We start from the raw sequence: 19,626 nt of genomic DNA, 5'->3' as shown, positions 1-19,626 counted from the left end.
TCGAACTGTGTACTTCTGAAATTATTGCTAAAGTCCTAGCTAGTAACCTTTATCGCCTTACCAAAATGTCGCCAAACTACCTGTTACCATATTCTAAAGATTAGCCAGTAAACCTTCATTTACACACCAGTCAATTAATACACTTTTCACCCTTCATTCCAAATCATACAGAAACTTCAAATTGATCTTACCACATTCAGCCATTCTTCCATCTAAACCACAAAACAAGCAATGTACTTCCTAACGAACACACACCATAAGCCCTTACAAATCTTTTCCCTGTCATTTAAAATTTACAGCAATCACGCAACAGAGTACGTCATAATAGAGTTTCTATAACATTCAACTACTTAGGTTGCCATAAATGAAACAAAATCTTTGCAATTATACAAGGGACACATTTCAATCTACTCTAACCAAATTTGTGTTTTATTACTTTTAAAATGTTATTAATTTGTAAAGATACTTAAGGTGTTAACGAAGGAAAAAAAAATTCACCAAAAGAGAGCAAATACAGTACAAAATCCAAAAGTCAGACATGCAGTATCTGGAATGATTTAAAGTACAGACCTTTGTATTTTTAGCAACTTTTTCTCCCCTTTTTGAGAAATGTTTTATGTTTGTGCATTTGATATTTTTTCATAATAAAATGTGTGGAAAGTCCCATTTCTTAATTCCACTTTGGTATTGATGCCAGCCTGGTGAATCATTGTTTATTATTTTTTGCTTTCATCACTACATGACTGTCAGTACACTCTAGTTTGAGAAATGACTCATGCAGCAACGGCTAAACAATTTTAAATATTTTTTATCTTTGTCTTATGTTTTGTTTTTAATACTAGTAATTGAATACCAAAGAGCTTTGTAACCTTTTATATTGGCATTATGCTTGGTTATGATGACAGACTTGAGCTAACCCAACTGCAAAGTGTTGAATTTATTGATGAGGAGAACTTTAATAAAAATTTCTTTCATTATGCAAAAATTAGATTTTATGAATGATATTCGTAGGCCAAAAGATAATATTTAGTGCTGTTTGAATTGAGAACAACTGCTTTGTTATTCAGTTGAGCCTTTGACTGGTGTCAGAATTGCAGCTACAACAGGCAACAGGATTTAGGGAGGCAAGATTTTTAGACTTTAGAGAACAGAGAACAAAATTAAGGGATGCTAAAATCTTTAAAATGTAGGGAAGGCACTAGGACATAAAATCTAAGGGTGGCAAAATTTTTAGAACTTAGCGAGGCACTTGGCATCAGAATTTCTGAATTTTAGAAACTGTACTAGGCGGCAAAATATGTAGCCTTAAGTATATGTGGGAATTTAAATTATTTGAGACTTGGATAAGTCTTGAATATGTGCGGGAAATAGTCGTAAGTATAGTCAATAACTAAATTAATATAATTCAGTCTTAACTTTATCAGCATGCGAATTTTGACCTTGTTTTATTGTGTATTTCACATTTTGTGAAACTTTAACGAATTTTTTATTAACAAACGGGGTGATTTCAATGTGAGCAATGGTAACACTGTAAAAGAAAAACATTTTTATCTATAATGCACAAGACTGTCTATCAGAAATTCTAAAGATATGTAGTGTTTAAATATTTTATTGTGTATTTCAGATTTTGTAAAACTTTAAAGAATTTTTGATTAATAGACTCAATGATTTCAAAGCGAGCAATGGCAACACTGGTACGAAAAAAAAAAAAAATTACCTCCACCATGTGAAACTATTTATCGGAAATTCTAAAGCTAGGCTGTTTTTAAAATTTTTAGTCCAAAGGAATATTAGCTGAAGTTGATTTGCAGCTGAGGTAATCTACATCCTGTAAATTGGTAGTTCATTGTAATGGTATTATAACTGTTAAAAGAACATAAATTAAAATTGCGATAAAAAGGGTTTTGCATTTTTTTATACCAATTGCTTTTACAAAAACTATTAATTCTTAACTGCATGAAGGAGGGATTCTGTTTTTTTAGTCATGGAAATAAGTTTTTCGATAAAAAATATAAGTTGATGAAAAGAATAATTAAAATCACATATTTTAATTCTGTATGCAATTTTCTGAAGTTTTATGAAAAGATGTTTTCTTAAGTAAATTTTTTCTAAAATTAGTATTTTTCAGGGCCTCTGACTTCAATAAATCTAATTAATTCTTATGTTGATATTTTTCACAATAACAGAATTTTTGATTTTATAGAATGCTGCCTTCTAATATGAAAAATGAAAACATACTGTTAAATGTTGTCATCAGATTAAATAAAATTATTGGTTTTAAGATATATCATTCTGCATTCTTCATTGATGCTTGCATGTGCTAGAAAGAAATTGAAATTTGTTTCAAAACCAATGGGGAAAAATTTGTTATTTTAAATGTACTAATATAACTGTACTTAAAATATATTGTACTTAAAATACTTAAAATATATATATATAAATACTTAAAATATTACTGTAGTTTCCCCATGTGATTGTTATGAAATTACTTAAAAAAGCTTCAGTTTTACCTGAAATTATGCAAGCAGAATAATTTGGTAAGCAATAATGTATATGGTATTTTTTAATCACAAAAATTTGTAATGAATTTTTTTACTTATACATAAGTACAACAAAACATATATGAAAATGGTGATGTTGGTTGTCAAACCTGAATAATTTTTTTCTGGTTGCCTGCCAGAGTTTGGAGAATTCTGAAACTTTCTGTATTCTTCTAAGGTGATTGTAATAATACCTAGTGCATGATTTTTATACCCCTTTTATAACCAACCATTTTCTGTACAAATACTTCATATTTATTTTATTATTATATTTTTTTTTTCATTTTACAGCTTTTATTATTGTGTGAAATCCTCATCTTAGACTAAATGCATTATCACATGCTGCATGAGTATGCATTTCCCTAAACACACATTTAAAACTAGTATGGCTTGAACTTTAAATGAGCATATAATAGAGGGCCAGCTGTACGTGTATATGCATTAACTGACTATAAAATGAATACTTTTTTTTTTTTAGAACTTAGATGAATTACTTCATTAACAATCAGATGATTACCATCAATTGAAGGTGCTTTATTTTTATGGCTCCTGTTATTTAAACATGTCAATATTATTACTAATTAAAGAAAAAGAATTTTATAGCAAAAACATTACTTTTTGTATACATTTTGAAGTTGTCATATTTCTGTGATTGCTTTTAATGAACTAAAAACTTATTCTTGTCTCAAGCACTGAATATTAGTAGTTTAACCCAAATTTGATTTGAGGTAAATGGCTTGGCGTTTTGCAGTTTCTTCTGTGTGTAACATAAATGTAAGCCAGTTTTTCTTTTTGAACATTTTTCACAAAGTTACATTTTCTCATAGGCGCAGCTGTTGTCATATCCAATTCAAATAATCTAAGCTTAATCTGAGGACTTCCGAGGTACTTATATATTATCCTGTTGACTGTGAAGCTGTCTCCAGGCAGCACTATCTAGCATCATTTATGGGTAAATGGGAAATAACAACGCACTTGTATCATATATGCTTTTGTTTGAAGTAAACCCCAATTGATTCCAATTCTTGAAGCCATGTTTCATTTTTATGAACGAGGATATAAATTATTATTGCTGTTTATTTTTTCTTGTATTAAAAAAAACATGGAGGGGGGGGGAACTGGGAACCTACATTCTACAGAACAGCAAGGAATTTTCAAATTATGGGATCATACCATAAAAAAGTGTGTATTAATGGACATGATATGGTCAGCAGCATGTGGCTGACAAAACAGTAATAGAATGGAAGTTGGCACTCATAGCATTCTAAAAATATCTTCTGTTAAAATTGTAGGCATAACAAAATACAGTACAGAGTCTTTAATCCGGACTTGTCGGGACTTCGGCGATTCTGGATTAGGGGTTTTTCCGGATTATAGATCATTAATTTAAATCTGGTAAGATGGCATGCAGAAATTATACAATTAAAAATATGAAACCATAATTTATGAAATAAAGAGCAATTATGATCTAAAGGGTATCAAAATTTACAAAAATAGCTTAATATTTATTTGTTTACTTTATTAAACATTTCTTTTAATGCACGTATGTGTAAAGCATATATTATGCATAGTCGAAATTAGAAAATTGCAACCAGAAAATTATTTGATGTGTATTCGTGATATTTATAATGATGATGAATTTGATTTAAATCATATCAAAGATGGAATACATCGAGATGAAATACTACATTTAGTAAGGAATTATAAGCCAAATAAAATAAAAACATCTGCCTTGAAGATGAGGATAGTGCTGACAGATCAACTTCCAGTTCATTGCGCGCTGTGACTCCCCCCCCCCTCCCCACGGAGCAGCGTGAAATTGAGAAACAGATTTCGGAATGGTTAGAGAAATCATCTCTCTGTCACTTTCTTCAAGCCTTTATCCATTTTTTGCAGCAATTCCACTTTTTGTTTAATGGACATCGAAACATGCTTTCGCTTTGCAGATCCTTTGGCAGCTCTAGAATTGGAAACTGTTTTTGACATAATGAAAGTTCAAGCTTACTTTTTATAAAATTGCTCTAACAGTCTGCAAAAAATAATATGCCACATCCAATTAAAAGATTAAGGAACAACACAATCTGCAACATTAACTGAAATAGATATTTAGATAATTTTAGCTTAGCTTATACTGTCCGTTATACATTAAATGCGCATGCATAAACATATTATGCGCATGTATAAATGCATTATGCGTTTACACATGCACAGAAAGTTTGTAGCTTTGAGATCCAGATTATAGATCATTCCGGATTATGGACGTTCGAATTAGACTTTTGACTGTATTATAAATTATCACTTACCAATAGCACAAGCAGTATCTTCTGAATCCCCAGTAAGCGTTTTCACAGAAGCACCATTTCCACTTAAAGTCTGAATAGCTTCAGCTACACCGGACCAACAAGGATCAAGAATACCAACCATACCCAGGTACATAAGATCATCCAGAGAACAGCCAGAAGCATATGCGCATGTGCAGAAAGTTTGTAGCTTTGAGGTCCGGATTATGGACGTTCGGATTAAAGATTTTATATTGTAGTAGAAATCAATGAAAGAGATTTTATGAAGTGCAAACACGAAGTGGGTTGAATATTGATTGTTTATTAAATAAAGAGGCGTAAATTATTCAAGAATTCCGGGAACTACTCTTGTATGCGCTTTGGCGGGAAACTCCACGTTGCCATATTACTATCTAAATTTTTTGTCTACATTTTGAACTTCAAGCCTAAAATGTCTCCAAAAATGTGGTTTTCCCACATGCAAAAAGCACGTTTTGAACACACAATTTAAGCTAAAAATCTGACAAAAAATTTAGATAGCAAAAAAATAAAGTTTCTAACCAAAAATATTTGACAGGAATCCATGTACACAGCAATATGTTTTAATTAAAAAAAATCTACGAATTGCACAATTTAGGCAGCGAAAGAATCTACGAACTACGCACAGCTCACTTTAATAAATTAACATAACAACAATAAATTTCAAAGAATACCATGTACATAGTGTTCTGTTTCAACTTTAAAAACATCTACGAATTGCACAATCTAGGCAGCGAAAGAATCTACGAACTACGCATACCTCGCTTTAATAAATTAACATAACAATAAATTTCAAAGAATACCATGTACACAACATTCTGTTTCAACTTTAAAAAACGTTTACAAATTCCACAATCTAGGCACTATGCACTAATCAACAAAATAAACTAAATAACTAAAATAAATTTCAAACAATTAAGAAAAAACAACAATAGCGACAGAAATTCATACTAAAAAACAATGGACATGACATTCTACAAAATAAGAACAAGAATAAAATAAAATGCACTTACCATGAATGAATGCTTTTTCGAACAGCAGAAATACCAATTTCATGCTGCAACCTAATGACTATCGTATTTATATGACATCCAGACACACTATCCAGAATATTCATACTATGGTTCACAAATAAATGTTCAAAACCTTCTTTTCCCAAATCCTTATAAGATTTCCAGCCATCCAAAAAATTAACTATAGAAGGCTCAATCCACTCTATAATACACTGCATCAGCGTTTCCTTACTTCTTTCATGCACAGCCATTATAAATAATCTCCCAGACCCTCTTGCAACCACGTCTCTCATTGCAGCATAGACCATTTCAAAACACGCACAACACAAACCAACGAGCAATTAAAACACTCCAGCAAAAGAGTATTCAATGTCAAAAGGGTTGCCATACAACACGCAATCATGCCAAAAACCAGCGTAGAACGCATATCGCCACATTTGGTGATCTTAGGGCGCATATAAGAATAGAGCCGAATTCCACATAAGCAATTGGTACAACTTTGGCGGGATCTCCACCAGCTTTCATGATTCCATGGTAACCAACTTTCATGGTCGACAGGATAATATGTATGCACCATTTCTTCTATTACCAATAAATTTACAATTTCAAACATATTATCTCATTTGTAGTGGACTGTGCCAAAGTAGCAACTGTAATCCAAGCTGTTCTTGTGATTCACAAACTAAAAGTGACACTGGTTAGGACTAGTGGCCATTTGGCAATGGTTTGCAAAATATCTTAGTATTTTTAAATAATTTGGAATGTAATAATAAGAAAGTACTATTTTTTATTGAATTATATTATGATTTCAAGAGGTTTTTGATAAATATATTTATTTCAGGTGGAATTTGAAATGGCCATTAACACTGTTTCTCCAAATTATGATAAAGATAGAGGAGAAAGCATCGCTTTCAATGTTGATGGTTATAATGCGTCTGGTGAGACATATTTCAAGAGGTAACTGCAAGCATGGAAGTATTTTTTTTTTTTATTTAATGTATTATTCTTGTCAAATTACTATCTTACTGTCTTATACAGTACAAAATCCAAAATCCGGACGTCCATTATCCAGAATGATCTAAAATCCGGATCTCAAAACCACCACCAACAATTATGCATGCGCATTTGATCCCCCCCCCCTCTGTGCATAATAAGCATCATATGCAGATACATCATAGATCTGACGCCAGCCTGGTGGATCATTATTTATTGTACTTTCCTTTTATCACCGCATGTTTATCAAAACATAAAAAACTTGACTAATGACTTATGTAGTGATGCCTAAACAATTTTTTTATGTTAGTAATTAAATAATAAAGGAGTATGGTAACCTTTCCTGTTAACATTATGCTTGGCGATGATTACAGATTTAAGTTAAATGCACTAAAAATTATTGACGAGAAAAATTTACCAAAATTTCTTTCCTTATGGTAAAATAGATTTTGTTGATGATACTCATAGACCCAAAGATTATATACACAAGTATATATATATATATATAAGTTAGTAAGTTTTTGTGTTAAATGAAAAATTCTGATGACTGAATAATAATTCATAGCTCGTGATAACTGGAATATGCATTAATCAATTAAACTTCCTATAAGATCATGTACACAACTGCCAGGATCAAAATTTTGTTCATGATAACTTATTAACCACCAAAACTACAAGGAATGATTCTTTTCTCATGAAAAAAATAACAAATATTAAATTAAGCATTTATGACATAAATTTACATTGGAAAAAAATGCTCTTAACTGTGGAAAAAGTGAGTGTTGTGTTCGCGCAACGTCAGCAGAATAAGACTACAGATGTTTAGTGAGTAGGATTGTACTCGTGTGATGTTTCCTTTGAGTGGAGCGCAGGTTTACCTTTTAGTTGTATAACGTTTTATAAATCTACAAATCACTTTACTTGTAATTAATTTAATATTAAAGTATACATTATATTTCTTTTACAAATACAGATTATTTCAATTGAAAGATTCAGGCATAAAAAGCTTCATTACAATCATGATGTGAAGCTACATTACATACTTTGCATCTATAAACAGTCTGGCTATGGCACTCTACAACAAAGTCTTTTGCTATCATCGGATTTTACGATAAAATGTCTACCATCTCCATGCAGTGGTTTTTGAATGCTGTATTTACTAGGTCTTCCTGTTGCTGATCTATTTCTGGCTAATTCTACACTCTCAATAGGAGATTGCAAAAGGAATAATACAATTTCACGTCTGAAATCTAAAAGAGACTTTATATTTCCAGTAGTAAAAAGTGGTGATATTTAGTAAGTTTAGATACGGTCTCACGTTATATAATTTATTAGTATTGTCAATTTGATTATTGTCAAATGCAAATTCTGCTTCATATTCCTGTACTGCAAACGTGATATCGATTCTCGTACAACAGGAATAGAAATGTCCTTATCAAAAGACCAATACATTTTTTCTTGAGGTAAAGAATGATATCCCGTAAGCAATAATATTCCAATAAATCTTCGCATATAGGCTTCAGATGCAATAAATTCTGGGCAAATTTTTTGCTGAGCATATATATTTGTCTGTTCAACGAGAAGAGAGTAAATGTCTAAACCAAAAAGAAAATAAAAAATCTGTCCATTAGTTTTACCTTGTATTTTGTCTTTTATAGTCTCTTCTATCTCTTTCTTCATGTTCTTCCTGAGACATAACTGATCGTTCCTTTTATATCCACTTCAAGTTTTCAGTCTTCTGCTTTTTAAATTTTTTAGTATGACTACAACTGCTTTTAGAAGGCTGAAACTTACTTCTTACGTGAATTTCAACTTTTGGTAAAATATCACTATTATTATTTAAAACATTGTCATTCCTTCTTCTCCATCACTAGCTTCTGCAACTTCTAGGGAAACAACAATATCAGTTTCATTCTGGTCATTATTAACATTATCATCATCTGTTTCATCATCAAAAAATCTTTGAAGTGCTTCTTCTAATGAAAGATACCTCCTTCTAGGCATTTTTAAAGCAACCAAAACATGAACCAGAGCATCAAAAGGAATGACTAAAAAAGGAGATAAATTACCTGTTTCCTGCTAACGTTGCATCAGCACAACACCTGTTTTCTCTTCCTTCCCAACACAAATAAAAACATCTGATTGACGTAATGTTTTGGTAAATGGTGACCTTGAATAAAAATAAATCACTCATAAAGACTGCGATTCTTTCGTTAAATATTTTCAGCAAAAATACCCGGTCGAAAATTTTGCTTAAAGTATGAGATTAATTATTATAAACAAAATGATTGTTGAAGGCAAATATTTTTTTACAGAAATAATCTTCATAATATTCCCTACACAAAATCATCTGCTGGTAGTTATATTTATATAAGCATTTATTTTGACCGTTGCATCAACGCAACACCAGCCGCTAATGGGTTAACAGAGTGTTTGACTTAAACAAATTCCTGTTAAGGATGTTGGTTCTGTTCACAATGAAATCGTAATTCAGAATGAGTTAGTTTTGGTATCAGTGCACTTGATTAGATAGCTAATAATAAATACTATGAAATTATTATTGGCAGAGTTTTAGTTCCATTTATATCACCAGCATTATGTAAGAGTCGTATGATGTGGATTAGTCTTAAAATAGCATCATTCATTAAAAATGATTACTTTTTTAGAATAGAGAAGGGGAAAAATTAAAATTAGGCATTAATGGGATATTGATAATTTAAATTACAATTTATATTTTCATATTTTTTATCTTTCGTATTCCCTTCCTGTTAAAAGAGAAAATGGCTTGATGATAGAGAAGCATTTTTAAAGGAAAAGCATTAAAACAGTAAGTAGTAGATGAAGAGAAATATAATCTTGGAAAGTACAAATAATAAAATTTTGACCAATATAATTATTTAAGTGATTGAAAAAGAGCTGATTAAGATTTTAGAGCTGTGTTAAATTTTCAAGTCCAAAAGTCATTTTTTTAGAGGCACATAGTCATATTTATTCAGTAAAGGCATTTCTAAACCTTTCACACAATATCACAAATATGAAAATTTTGAAAACCATTACTTAGTTTAAATAATCACAACAAATTTCAAAATTTTATAACGTAACCAATTCCCATGTTTAAAAATGTACTTTTTAACATGATAAATATAGTTTTAGTATTGCTGAAATTGTATGCTATTATTTTTCATTTTGAGTTCCTTATTTTACTAAACTGGAAAGCCCTGCAGTACTTCAAAATAAACATTTCTGTCATCATATCTACTTGAACCAATTGGTATGTTCTGCACCATTGGCCAAGGGTTGCTATGGCAGTTACTTGAACAAAAACCTTTACTCCTTGTACAAGGTAACTGGCCTTTGAGAACTGCACTAATATATTCCAATAAAAATATAATGATATATAAAAAAATTGCTCTTAATCATAAAATGAGAGCATTCAACATTATCTTGTATGAAGAGGGAAAAGGGAACAGTAGGTCTCTATTTCTGAACCAGTACTTCCTCAACATACTTTGTATTTAACATTAATTTAATTTAATTTTTGCTGAAATTGTATGCTATTATTTTTCATTTTGAGTTCCTTATTTTACTAAACTGGAAAGCCCTGCAGTACTTCAAAATAAACATTTCTGTCATCATATCTACTTGAACCAATTGGTATGTTCTGCACCATTGGCCAAGGGTTGCTATGGCAGTTACTTGAACAAAAACCTTTACTCCTTGTACAAGGTAACTGGCCTTTGAGAACTGCACTAATATATTCCAATAAAAATATAATGATATATAAAAAAATTGCTCTTAATCATAAAATGAGAGCATTCAACATTATCTTGTATGAAGAGGGAAAAGGGAACAGTAGGTCTCTATTTCTGAACCAGTACTTCCTCAACATACTTTGTATTTAACATACAATTATCTATAAATTTTAACATTATTTAACATAATTTCAAACTACTTTTTTGACGTTCCTCATAATCAATTCAATTTTTAAAATTTGTCATATATCTATATCCATTATAACAATATTCACTATCAAAATATTAAATATATCTACATTATACTCCAAACACAATTATTATATCCATTTTCTGTCCTAGTATTCAAAATTATTTTCCCTTATTTTTTATATTCACTTCTTTCTCAATATAATTTTAAAATTCTTAACATTTTAAAAATAATTAAAAAATATAAGAATTAATCAGATTATGATTTCATAATTTTCCCTGAAAAAATAATGTTCTTTACTTTATTCAAAATAATTATTTAAATTTGAGTTTCTAATATCGTAAAATGTTCAAGAAATGAGTGTGACAAAAATTTACCAGGATATGTAATTAAAAAAATTTGCAATCTTTAAGTCAGATTAATTAAGTCAGAATAATTCGAGGAAAAAGGCTTAAGTGAAGTGCAGCAAAAAATGCATGTAATTTAATAAATACTTCATGCAAGTGTCATGTGATTTTCACATCAGATTTTTAATCTGTGTTTTGCTGAATTTTTTAATTTTTCTGCGTGTGCTTGTTATTTTTTTTTCCATTGCTTTGTTTTTTGTAATTTCAAATTAGATTTTCATTAACAGCTCTCTTATGGATAAATATACTCTTTCTGCAACCAAAGCTGGTTCTGCTATAGAAAGCTATGCAGTTGGCTACCTCAGAAAAGGTTAGATTATGTTAAATTTAATATCTTTCTTTAAATAATTTTAATTTTATTTATTGTAATTATGATGCAAAGTAGAAATAATGTCTTGATACTACTTGATTTTCTCGGCCCCCATGATAAACTTCTAATCTATGTAAAAAAAAGTTTTACTTTTACATTTGACTTCTGTTTGATGAACCACCTGATACTGTTATAGTCCTTTTTAGTGCAAACATTGTAAAAAGGTGTTGACAATTTTTAATTTACTGACGAGTGAGGAAGATGCCATTTCATTTTTCCAGGAAAAAGATGTATTACCTCACAACGGAATATCTGTAAATGGCTGCAAAATGAAATGAAAGTATGTGGATGTGCAAAATGTAAAGTTGACAGCTAGTTTAGTTGTTCCAGAATATCATTGCTAACTGCACTGCATTTCAGCTACAGTTGTGCAGAGGAACTAACATTGTTTAAGTGGAGCAATAAACAGCTCAACATGTGTCAAAATACCACAGTTGATTGGAATAAATTTATGAGCGAGGTTTGTTTTCTAAATTTACTTTCACAACCTAAAGGATGTATAGATGCCCTGGGAAGATAGTCGAAATTCACAAAAGTTTGTTCATGTGATGAAAAACAACACTGGTAGGGTACTTCACAGCAGTGGATATTTAGTGGACTATGCTGTGAAAGTGGTGAGTACTTTCTTCTTCTTTAAGATGTGAGAATGTTTAATATTTTCAGGTTTCATATTGGGAAACAAGCATTCTTATATCAACGATTGTAGACCACTTGTAGAAAGATTGACAGTATAGTCAGATTGTTGGTGAGCCTATAAAACAGATGAGCTTGAAAAGCCTGGTTCCAGCCATTTAACTGTAAATCACATGTTTAATTTTATTTATCCAACAACGGGAGCTCATACCCCAAATGTGGAAAAATTGTGGGGCTCAGTTAAATGGCTGAACAAAAAGCAAAAAGGTAACAGTTCAAACATCATCTAGAGCAGTGTTTCTCAACCTTTTTAAAGCTGCTGTCCCCTAAGGAGTGAATAATTTTTCAACACTATCTACTATTGAATATCCTGTACTTTAGGGTATGGGAAAGAAAGGGTTCCTAAATTATAAAAGGCAAAAATTTTAAGCAATTTTTTTTTCAATAAACTTGCACACCAAATTTGTTATCTCGATACTTTTGCTGTGGAAAGTAACCCTCTGGCTGATCATCCTGCAATTTCCATGGGCAACTCAAATGTAGCAAAATTTGCTTATCCCACGATTACCACGGGCATATGTTTTTCTTCCTTTATTGAAGAGCGCATCCCATTTTTTTCCCGTTTAACCATTGAAATAAATTATATACAGTATTAGGCATTTAGTTTGCGCTTTGGCCAACAGATATCATTAGTTGTCCACTAAATTGTGGCATTTTGAAGGCACGTGGTATTAGTGCTCAAACGTCACTTTTTGCCGCTTTTTTCTTACAGAAATGGCTGCTAGAAAACGTTCAGCGATTATCTTGATTATTTAATTAAATTATTGAATTATTAATTAGATTAATAATTAGATTGATTATTAATTAGATTTATTGAATCTGGTGCAAAAACTGTGAAGTTGGACTTTGCCTTGAACCGTGTTTTCAACTCTACTAAACTGCATTTCTGAGGTATTTTGCTTTCAGCGCTTTATATTTTCTTAAATTTTATACATTTTATGTTTTTATATTATACAATAAATAGAAATTAACTGTAATTTGACTGAAATTTATTTAAAAAAAGGTTTTTTTTGGTGATATCTGAGCTTGGTTTTTCTGGCAACTTAGTTTCTCATGATATAAATCTATATAAAAAATATAGAAAGTAAAAGTGCATTTTTCAGCTCTCCTATATATAGAGAGATAGATTTAAAATATGAAAAAAAAAAAAATTGGAAGCTATTTCAGTCCACAAATTGAGCAGTCAGAGGTTTAAAACTGAAATGACTAATACCAAAAATTAATTCTTAAATGCTCTTTCATGTTTAAAAATTTTTTATTTTGTATAAAGTAATAAAAAAATAAACAATACGAGTAATATCAATGAAAAAATCGAGTTTGATCAGTGGGATGTTTGTGCTTGATGTTTCAGAGCCAGTTTCTCAACATTCAGTTCAATATTTTTAGGGAGATGAAGTGCAAGTCCCCTTTTTTCACGATTTGGAGTTGACTTCTCTTTTTTGTAATTACGTCGGCCACAGCATTGAATCGTCGCTCGATAAGATAGGAAGAAGGGAAGGCAATTAAAAATATTTTGTCGCTAGTCCACAGTCCTGTGTACAGGTGACTGATGCTACTTTTGAAGCCAAAATTCCGTGAGACAATCACCATATTGGAAACTGGCTTTCAAAGTTTCATTAGTTTTAAGTTTGACTAGTTCTTTCTGAAACTGAAATTCTGCTTTCTCAATATTCATAAAAGGGTTCATGATCCATTGAGGGACTTTCAGGAACAAGATATCCTCAAAACACTCAAGTCTTTGTGCAAAGACTCAAGGTGTTGACAATAAGTTTGTGTTTCATGGAATGGGATTTCACTGCTCTTGTGTAGATCCGACCAGATCGGGAACAGGCTGAATTTTGGTTCATTCTACCAAAATTCTGCTTCCACTAAGTGAGATTTTTTAGGAAGGCAGAAATAACAGATTTTGTTGTGACTAAATTGAGCTCTTCATCTTTAAACTGCAAATTAATTCCATTGAATTTTGTGAATGGCAAAGGAATGAATCCAAACTTCAAATACGTGGAACTGTATTGGTGACAAAATGTGATGAGGGAAGGATAACTGTTTCTCAAAATTAATAATTCATGATCACGATAAAGAACTAGTAAGTGCAATTACCTAGGTAGCTGCCCAAATAAACAATGAAAGTAAGTCAAAACTGAGGGACAATACCAGAAATGAAGTGAATGAAAAGCAGCACAAGAAACAATAGTCAAATCCAACGCTAATTGAAAGCAACATTGAAAGGACGCTGAATGAATATGCTGTGATTAATGGCATGTGGAAATAGCTGATACATGTGCTGTGCTGGTTGGGATCGCAGAAAAAACATTGCGTCAAGTTCTTCAATGTTATCCTCCCTAGAATATAAATTCTCCTCAGCATGAGCAGTCGCCTAAGTTTGTTTTATTGCTGGTACAAATGGTGTAAATTGGATAAGTGATTTAATAAATTTTGTGTGAGTTTTAAAATTATGTTCGAATGCTAAAACATGCTCCCTACTGCCCAGAACATACCTACCCCCCTACCACCTAAAACAAGTTCACCACCCCTCAGCATCATGGGCAGTACCACCCTTGTTGTAAACCAATGATCCAGAGTAATATCATTCTAAATTCATGTGGTGGAAATCCATTGAAAAAGATAAGCCTTTTGATGCATATTAAAAGCAATTGTGGAGTTATTGCAGCCACGATGTATATGTGAGTCATTTGAACATGGCCATAATCTTGCCATGGTTTTGATATTTACTAATGTAACAAAATACTAAGCAAAACAAATTTAATGCAAATGAGTGCCTTAAATTCTCTAATATTTGTTAAAAAGTTCTAATATTTTTAGTAGTGATGTTAAAAACATTAGGATTACATTTTATTAGTACCTTAAAAAAGATTTTTTTAAAAACACAGTTGAATTACAATTGAAATTTTTGATATTGATAGTTCCCAATAACTCTTGTAGAATTTAAAATTTGTTTTTACAAATTTCTTTGATATTTATGCTAAAGGTTTGTTTATTGTTGTTAAATACATGAATGCAGAACATCCAACGCGTTTAAAGTATATTAAAATTTAAAATTTTGGGGCTGTCTCATCTGGAGATTTTTCAAAACTAGATTTGACAATTTGACAGTGTTGTCTTTCTTTATCTCGCCATTTTCTGTAAGAACTAGTAACCTTCGATTCTCTTAACAAATCAGGTAAAGCGAATGCTTAAAACTCGACATAGGAATGAGAATAGGAGAATTAAAGAGTAGAGAATGAATTCAACTTAAAAAAAAAAAAAAAAAATTGTATATTCATTTTGAGACTCAGCAATAAGATTAAATTAATTTTATACAATAAATAAATAATATTAAATAAAATTTAAAACAAATTAAAACCAACAAATTTATGTTTCATAACATGAGCAGTAAAGTTACCAAAATAAATCAGATAATAAAATTAACCAGAAGCTTCACTGGACACAATGTTTTAGGTAAAAACATTTTTGAACATTAATAAACATCAGTTGAGTGCATCCATGCCACACAAATATTTTTCTCTTTGCCTTTTCTAATATCAAATTGCTTTAGTTTCAAAATTATCGCCTAACTAGTACAACACAATTCCAGAACTTCTATTAAAACAAAAAACAAATACCCAGGAAACAATAACAATGAATTAAAAGTTGACTTGTTTGTTTGCTTTTATTTTTTTTAATAAATTTTAATAACTTTAAAAAGAAGTTAACAATTGTGTAAAAATAAACATTTTTGTATCCGACTAATATTTTCAAAGGCATCTTTAAAATGTGGGATGTCTAATATTTTTGGCCAAGGCTATATTTACTTCACTAGCTGCAGTTTTATAAATCAGCCAAATGCTTACAGCCACGAAAAGGAGAATTTAAAATGCTGTAAAATATATATGAGGAGTGTTATCTTAATGCGGTTTCTATGAAACACTTCTTAGCAATTTTATGGACCATGTTTCCATAGTGTTTGTTTTTATTGTTGAAACTTGACTGTTTCAAGATTTTTCATTATGGCTTGAATTTAAATGTAAACAATATAGTAATGCTTTTCTGCTCTTTGATATATTGCTAACAGTAATGGAGATGTTTTCATGCTTCCGTATATGTGTGAAATAAAGAATATTTAGAAATTATTTAGTATTTCTCAGCTGTTCCATTAATGTTAATAATGAGCATGAAATTTTAACTATCACATCATGTTCTGTATTTTTATGTTGCATTAATTTGACAAATTCTGTACTAGTTTTACATGTTCTTGATAAAATCCTTGATTTTCATGTTTACATTTATTTTTGTTCTATACAAGCAGAAGATGTTTCCTATATAAGCAAAGATGCAAAAGTATATTTAATTTTCCAAATCAGTGTTGGTTTGAAATATGTAACTACATTTATTTGCATGAAATCATATAAATAACAATTCGTGTTTTATTATGAAACAATGAAACAACGTGTTTTATTATGTAACTCAAGTTCTGCAACTGCAGGTACATTATTATATCAAGAGCCAAGAATTATCAAAGGTAATTTGCACTTATATTTTTAAAGAGGTAAAAGAAGCCAAATTCAGTGTCACACTGAGATATTTATTTACTTCCATGATAAGCAAAAATAACTGCTTTTAGAATTCCATAGGGTGTTGAAATGACAAAGGTTTAACACATACAGAATGGTGATAATTAATAAGTGTTTCTGCTAAATAATTAAGGAAAAACTGGGAATTAGTGTTAGAGCCAGAGTTAATCTGGACAATGATGGTAAACATTTTTTTAAAAAAAGGGGGGAGGGAGTTTTGAAAAAGAAAAGTTACTATTTTTGGCATTTTGTAAGTTTGACTGTAATAATTGATATCTGACATCTGAATAAAATTATAATTGACTGGAAAGGTTTATACTCTTAGTGTTGAAGTCTAAAAAAATTATTTTTAAAATCTATAAGTGTGACATCAGCTACTTTTTATAATGTGGTTCTTGATTATTTTAATTGGCCATTAAATTATCAATTAAGTGGATCAAAATGCCTTTAGCATATGATGCTGAATGCATCTCCCTAGATTAAGGAATGTATTTTACTATGAAATGAAATAAAATGTAACTTACTACATACTATTTATGGTGTTTAGTGTTTTTATCTAGGTGAACTACATATAACTCCTTTGCATTCTGTTGTGGAATTTCGACCTAGTTTTACTTATATGGATAAAATGGAGGCTCAAGCAAAGAAGGGCAATGGTAAGTTAGCCATTTTATTTATCAATTTATATATGAAATGGTGAATTTTTTAGAATTATTTGTGTAATTCATCGATCACAAATAGTATATTTGACTTGTAATAATGCTCAGATAATTTTCTTGGTAAATTTTTTGTGATTACATAGTTTTAATCTCATTTCATTGTCTGATTTAAATTACAGTTAATGACAGACTTGAATTATACCACTCTTTTAGTGATGCTGCACTAAATGAATATACTATTTTACAAAAAATGGTGGTTAATACATTGAGCATAATAATAGTATTCATCTTTGAATCCGTGGTGCTAATCTTTTAATATTCTAGTAGTATTAGTAAAATCATTTCGAAAATTTAGGTAGAATTATGATTGCACTGATTCATGCCTTCTTTCTGAAAGATACAGTTTATATGCTGTGAAAGTTGTTCTTAATCTTTAATAAATTCTATTCTGAAAATGATTTAATTAAAATGAATTTTTATGTGGTGTTTGAAAAATTAATGGATGTTATTATTAAGGTGTCAAAATTTTTGTTGCTAATTTAAAATAGTTATTTCAGTATAAAACAGGCAATTAAAAATTAGTTATATTTTAACAATATTAATGCAAGTCTTAAGATGAGCTTAAATTTCATATGCATACATATGTAACATAAAAAATATGTAAGTCAAAATACTAACTTTTATTTGCAATAGTATCCTAACACTCTAATTTAATTTGGATATTTTCCCTTTCCATCCTTTACATAATGCTGTTTTTTGTGCTATCTACTGTTAGACAAAATATCATATTTTTGAAGAAATGCAGTGCTTCCTTTTTCATCAGGCGGCAGACTTAACAATTCCATTGTAATTCCTTAGAAGAAAAAAAAAAAAAAAAAAAAAGTGTAGTCAATGCAGAAATAAACACCACTCTGAAAAATGATGTCGAATTTGAAGGTGGAAGTCTACATTCATCTGCCATGTGTTCACATAGCTGGGTTGCTGCTTTATAGAGACATTTGGGTGACATTATGGGTTGTTTATTTTGATGACATAATTCACTGCCACAGGAATACTTTTCAAGAGAGCAGGCAAATTATCAGAAAGAATCTAAAAATGATATTCTAAATTCAAGTGCTTTATAATTTTTTTCTCTCATTCTTCTCTTTGTCAGCCATGTTTGTAATTAACACTACAAATAAAATTGTCAAAGTGTAAATATATATCTGTTGTTCCAAATTTATAAATATTGTTCTTATAGCTCCTACAATATCAGATGTGCCTCTAAAGGGCATATTATTTTCAGCCAGGAATCCCTGATACACAGTATGTTTCAAATAACTGAAGTATGTAGGTGTATTCAATAATATCAGGAGTATGAAGTAGTCAGTAATATCAGGAGCCTCTGCCTTTTTTTTTAAATCAAAAATTGAGAATTTATTGGGAAAGAATGGTACATTATATTTTATTCGAAATATCGTCCATATCTAGCCACTATTTTTTCCCATCTTTCTGACAGCATATGAATAACGTGTCAAAAGAATGCTTCATCTTTCGAGGCTATCTACAAAGCAACCCAATTTTTGGTATTTTCATATGATGTGAAGCACTGCTCAGACATCATCAATTGAAAAAAATCTGAAGGAGCAATGTTTGGTGAATGCAGCCGAGGGAGAAAACTTCTCAGTTGAATATTTCCGAATAGGTTTTTACTGATGCCGCAGCAGGTGAACGAGCATTATCATGTAGGAGAATAATTTTGGGATGTCTGGAGTAAAAGTGGACGTATTTTTCTTTGGTGCTCAGCTCAGTCTCATCAGTTGTGTTTGGTAGAGAGCCCCAGTAATGGTTTTGTTCGGTTTGAGCAGCTCTTATTTCATGACACCAAGTTGATCCCACCATATACCCTACATGATTTCTTTTCCATGAATATTTGTCTTGGCTGTTGATGTTGAGGCATGGCCAAGTGGTCCCCAGGATTTCTTCTTCGGATTATCATAGTGGATCCATTTTTCATCTGCAGTGACTATACGATGTGAAAACATTTTTTGTTTCTGCCTGGCAAACAGTATTTCACGTGTAAAAAATCGGCATCAATGCTTCTCAGCTTCAGTTCATATGGAACCCAATTTCCTTGCTTT

At 30.7% G+C, this 19,626-nt stretch overlaps 1 protein-coding gene across 2 annotated transcripts in view; it reads left to right on the top strand.

Annotated features, from left to right (window-relative positions):
* Polr3E (RNA polymerase III subunit E) overlaps window positions 1-19,626 on the top strand; it is an 83,668-nt gene that overhangs the window by 5,235 nt on the left and 58,807 nt on the right. For both annotated transcript variants that reach the window (XM_035348929.2, XM_035348924.2), the window contains exons 3-5: window positions 6,713-6,828; window positions 11,441-11,523; window positions 17,408-17,503. In XM_035348929.2, coding sequence (XP_035204820.1) covers window positions 6,713-6,828; window positions 11,441-11,523; window positions 17,408-17,503 — 295 coding nt within the window. The remainder of the gene's footprint in view (window positions 1-6,712; window positions 6,829-11,440; window positions 11,524-17,407; window positions 17,504-19,626) is intronic.

This window comes from Stegodyphus dumicola, chromosome 10, assembly GCF_044657685.1.
Source record: "Stegodyphus dumicola isolate Sdum_Otavi_A_Nest chromosome 10, ASM4465768v1".
NCBI classification, from domain to species: domain Eukaryota; kingdom Metazoa; phylum Arthropoda; class Arachnida; order Araneae; family Eresidae; genus Stegodyphus; species Stegodyphus dumicola.
Note: the sequence above shows the minus strand (reverse complement) of the source record. Positions and strands in the feature narration are given on the sequence as shown.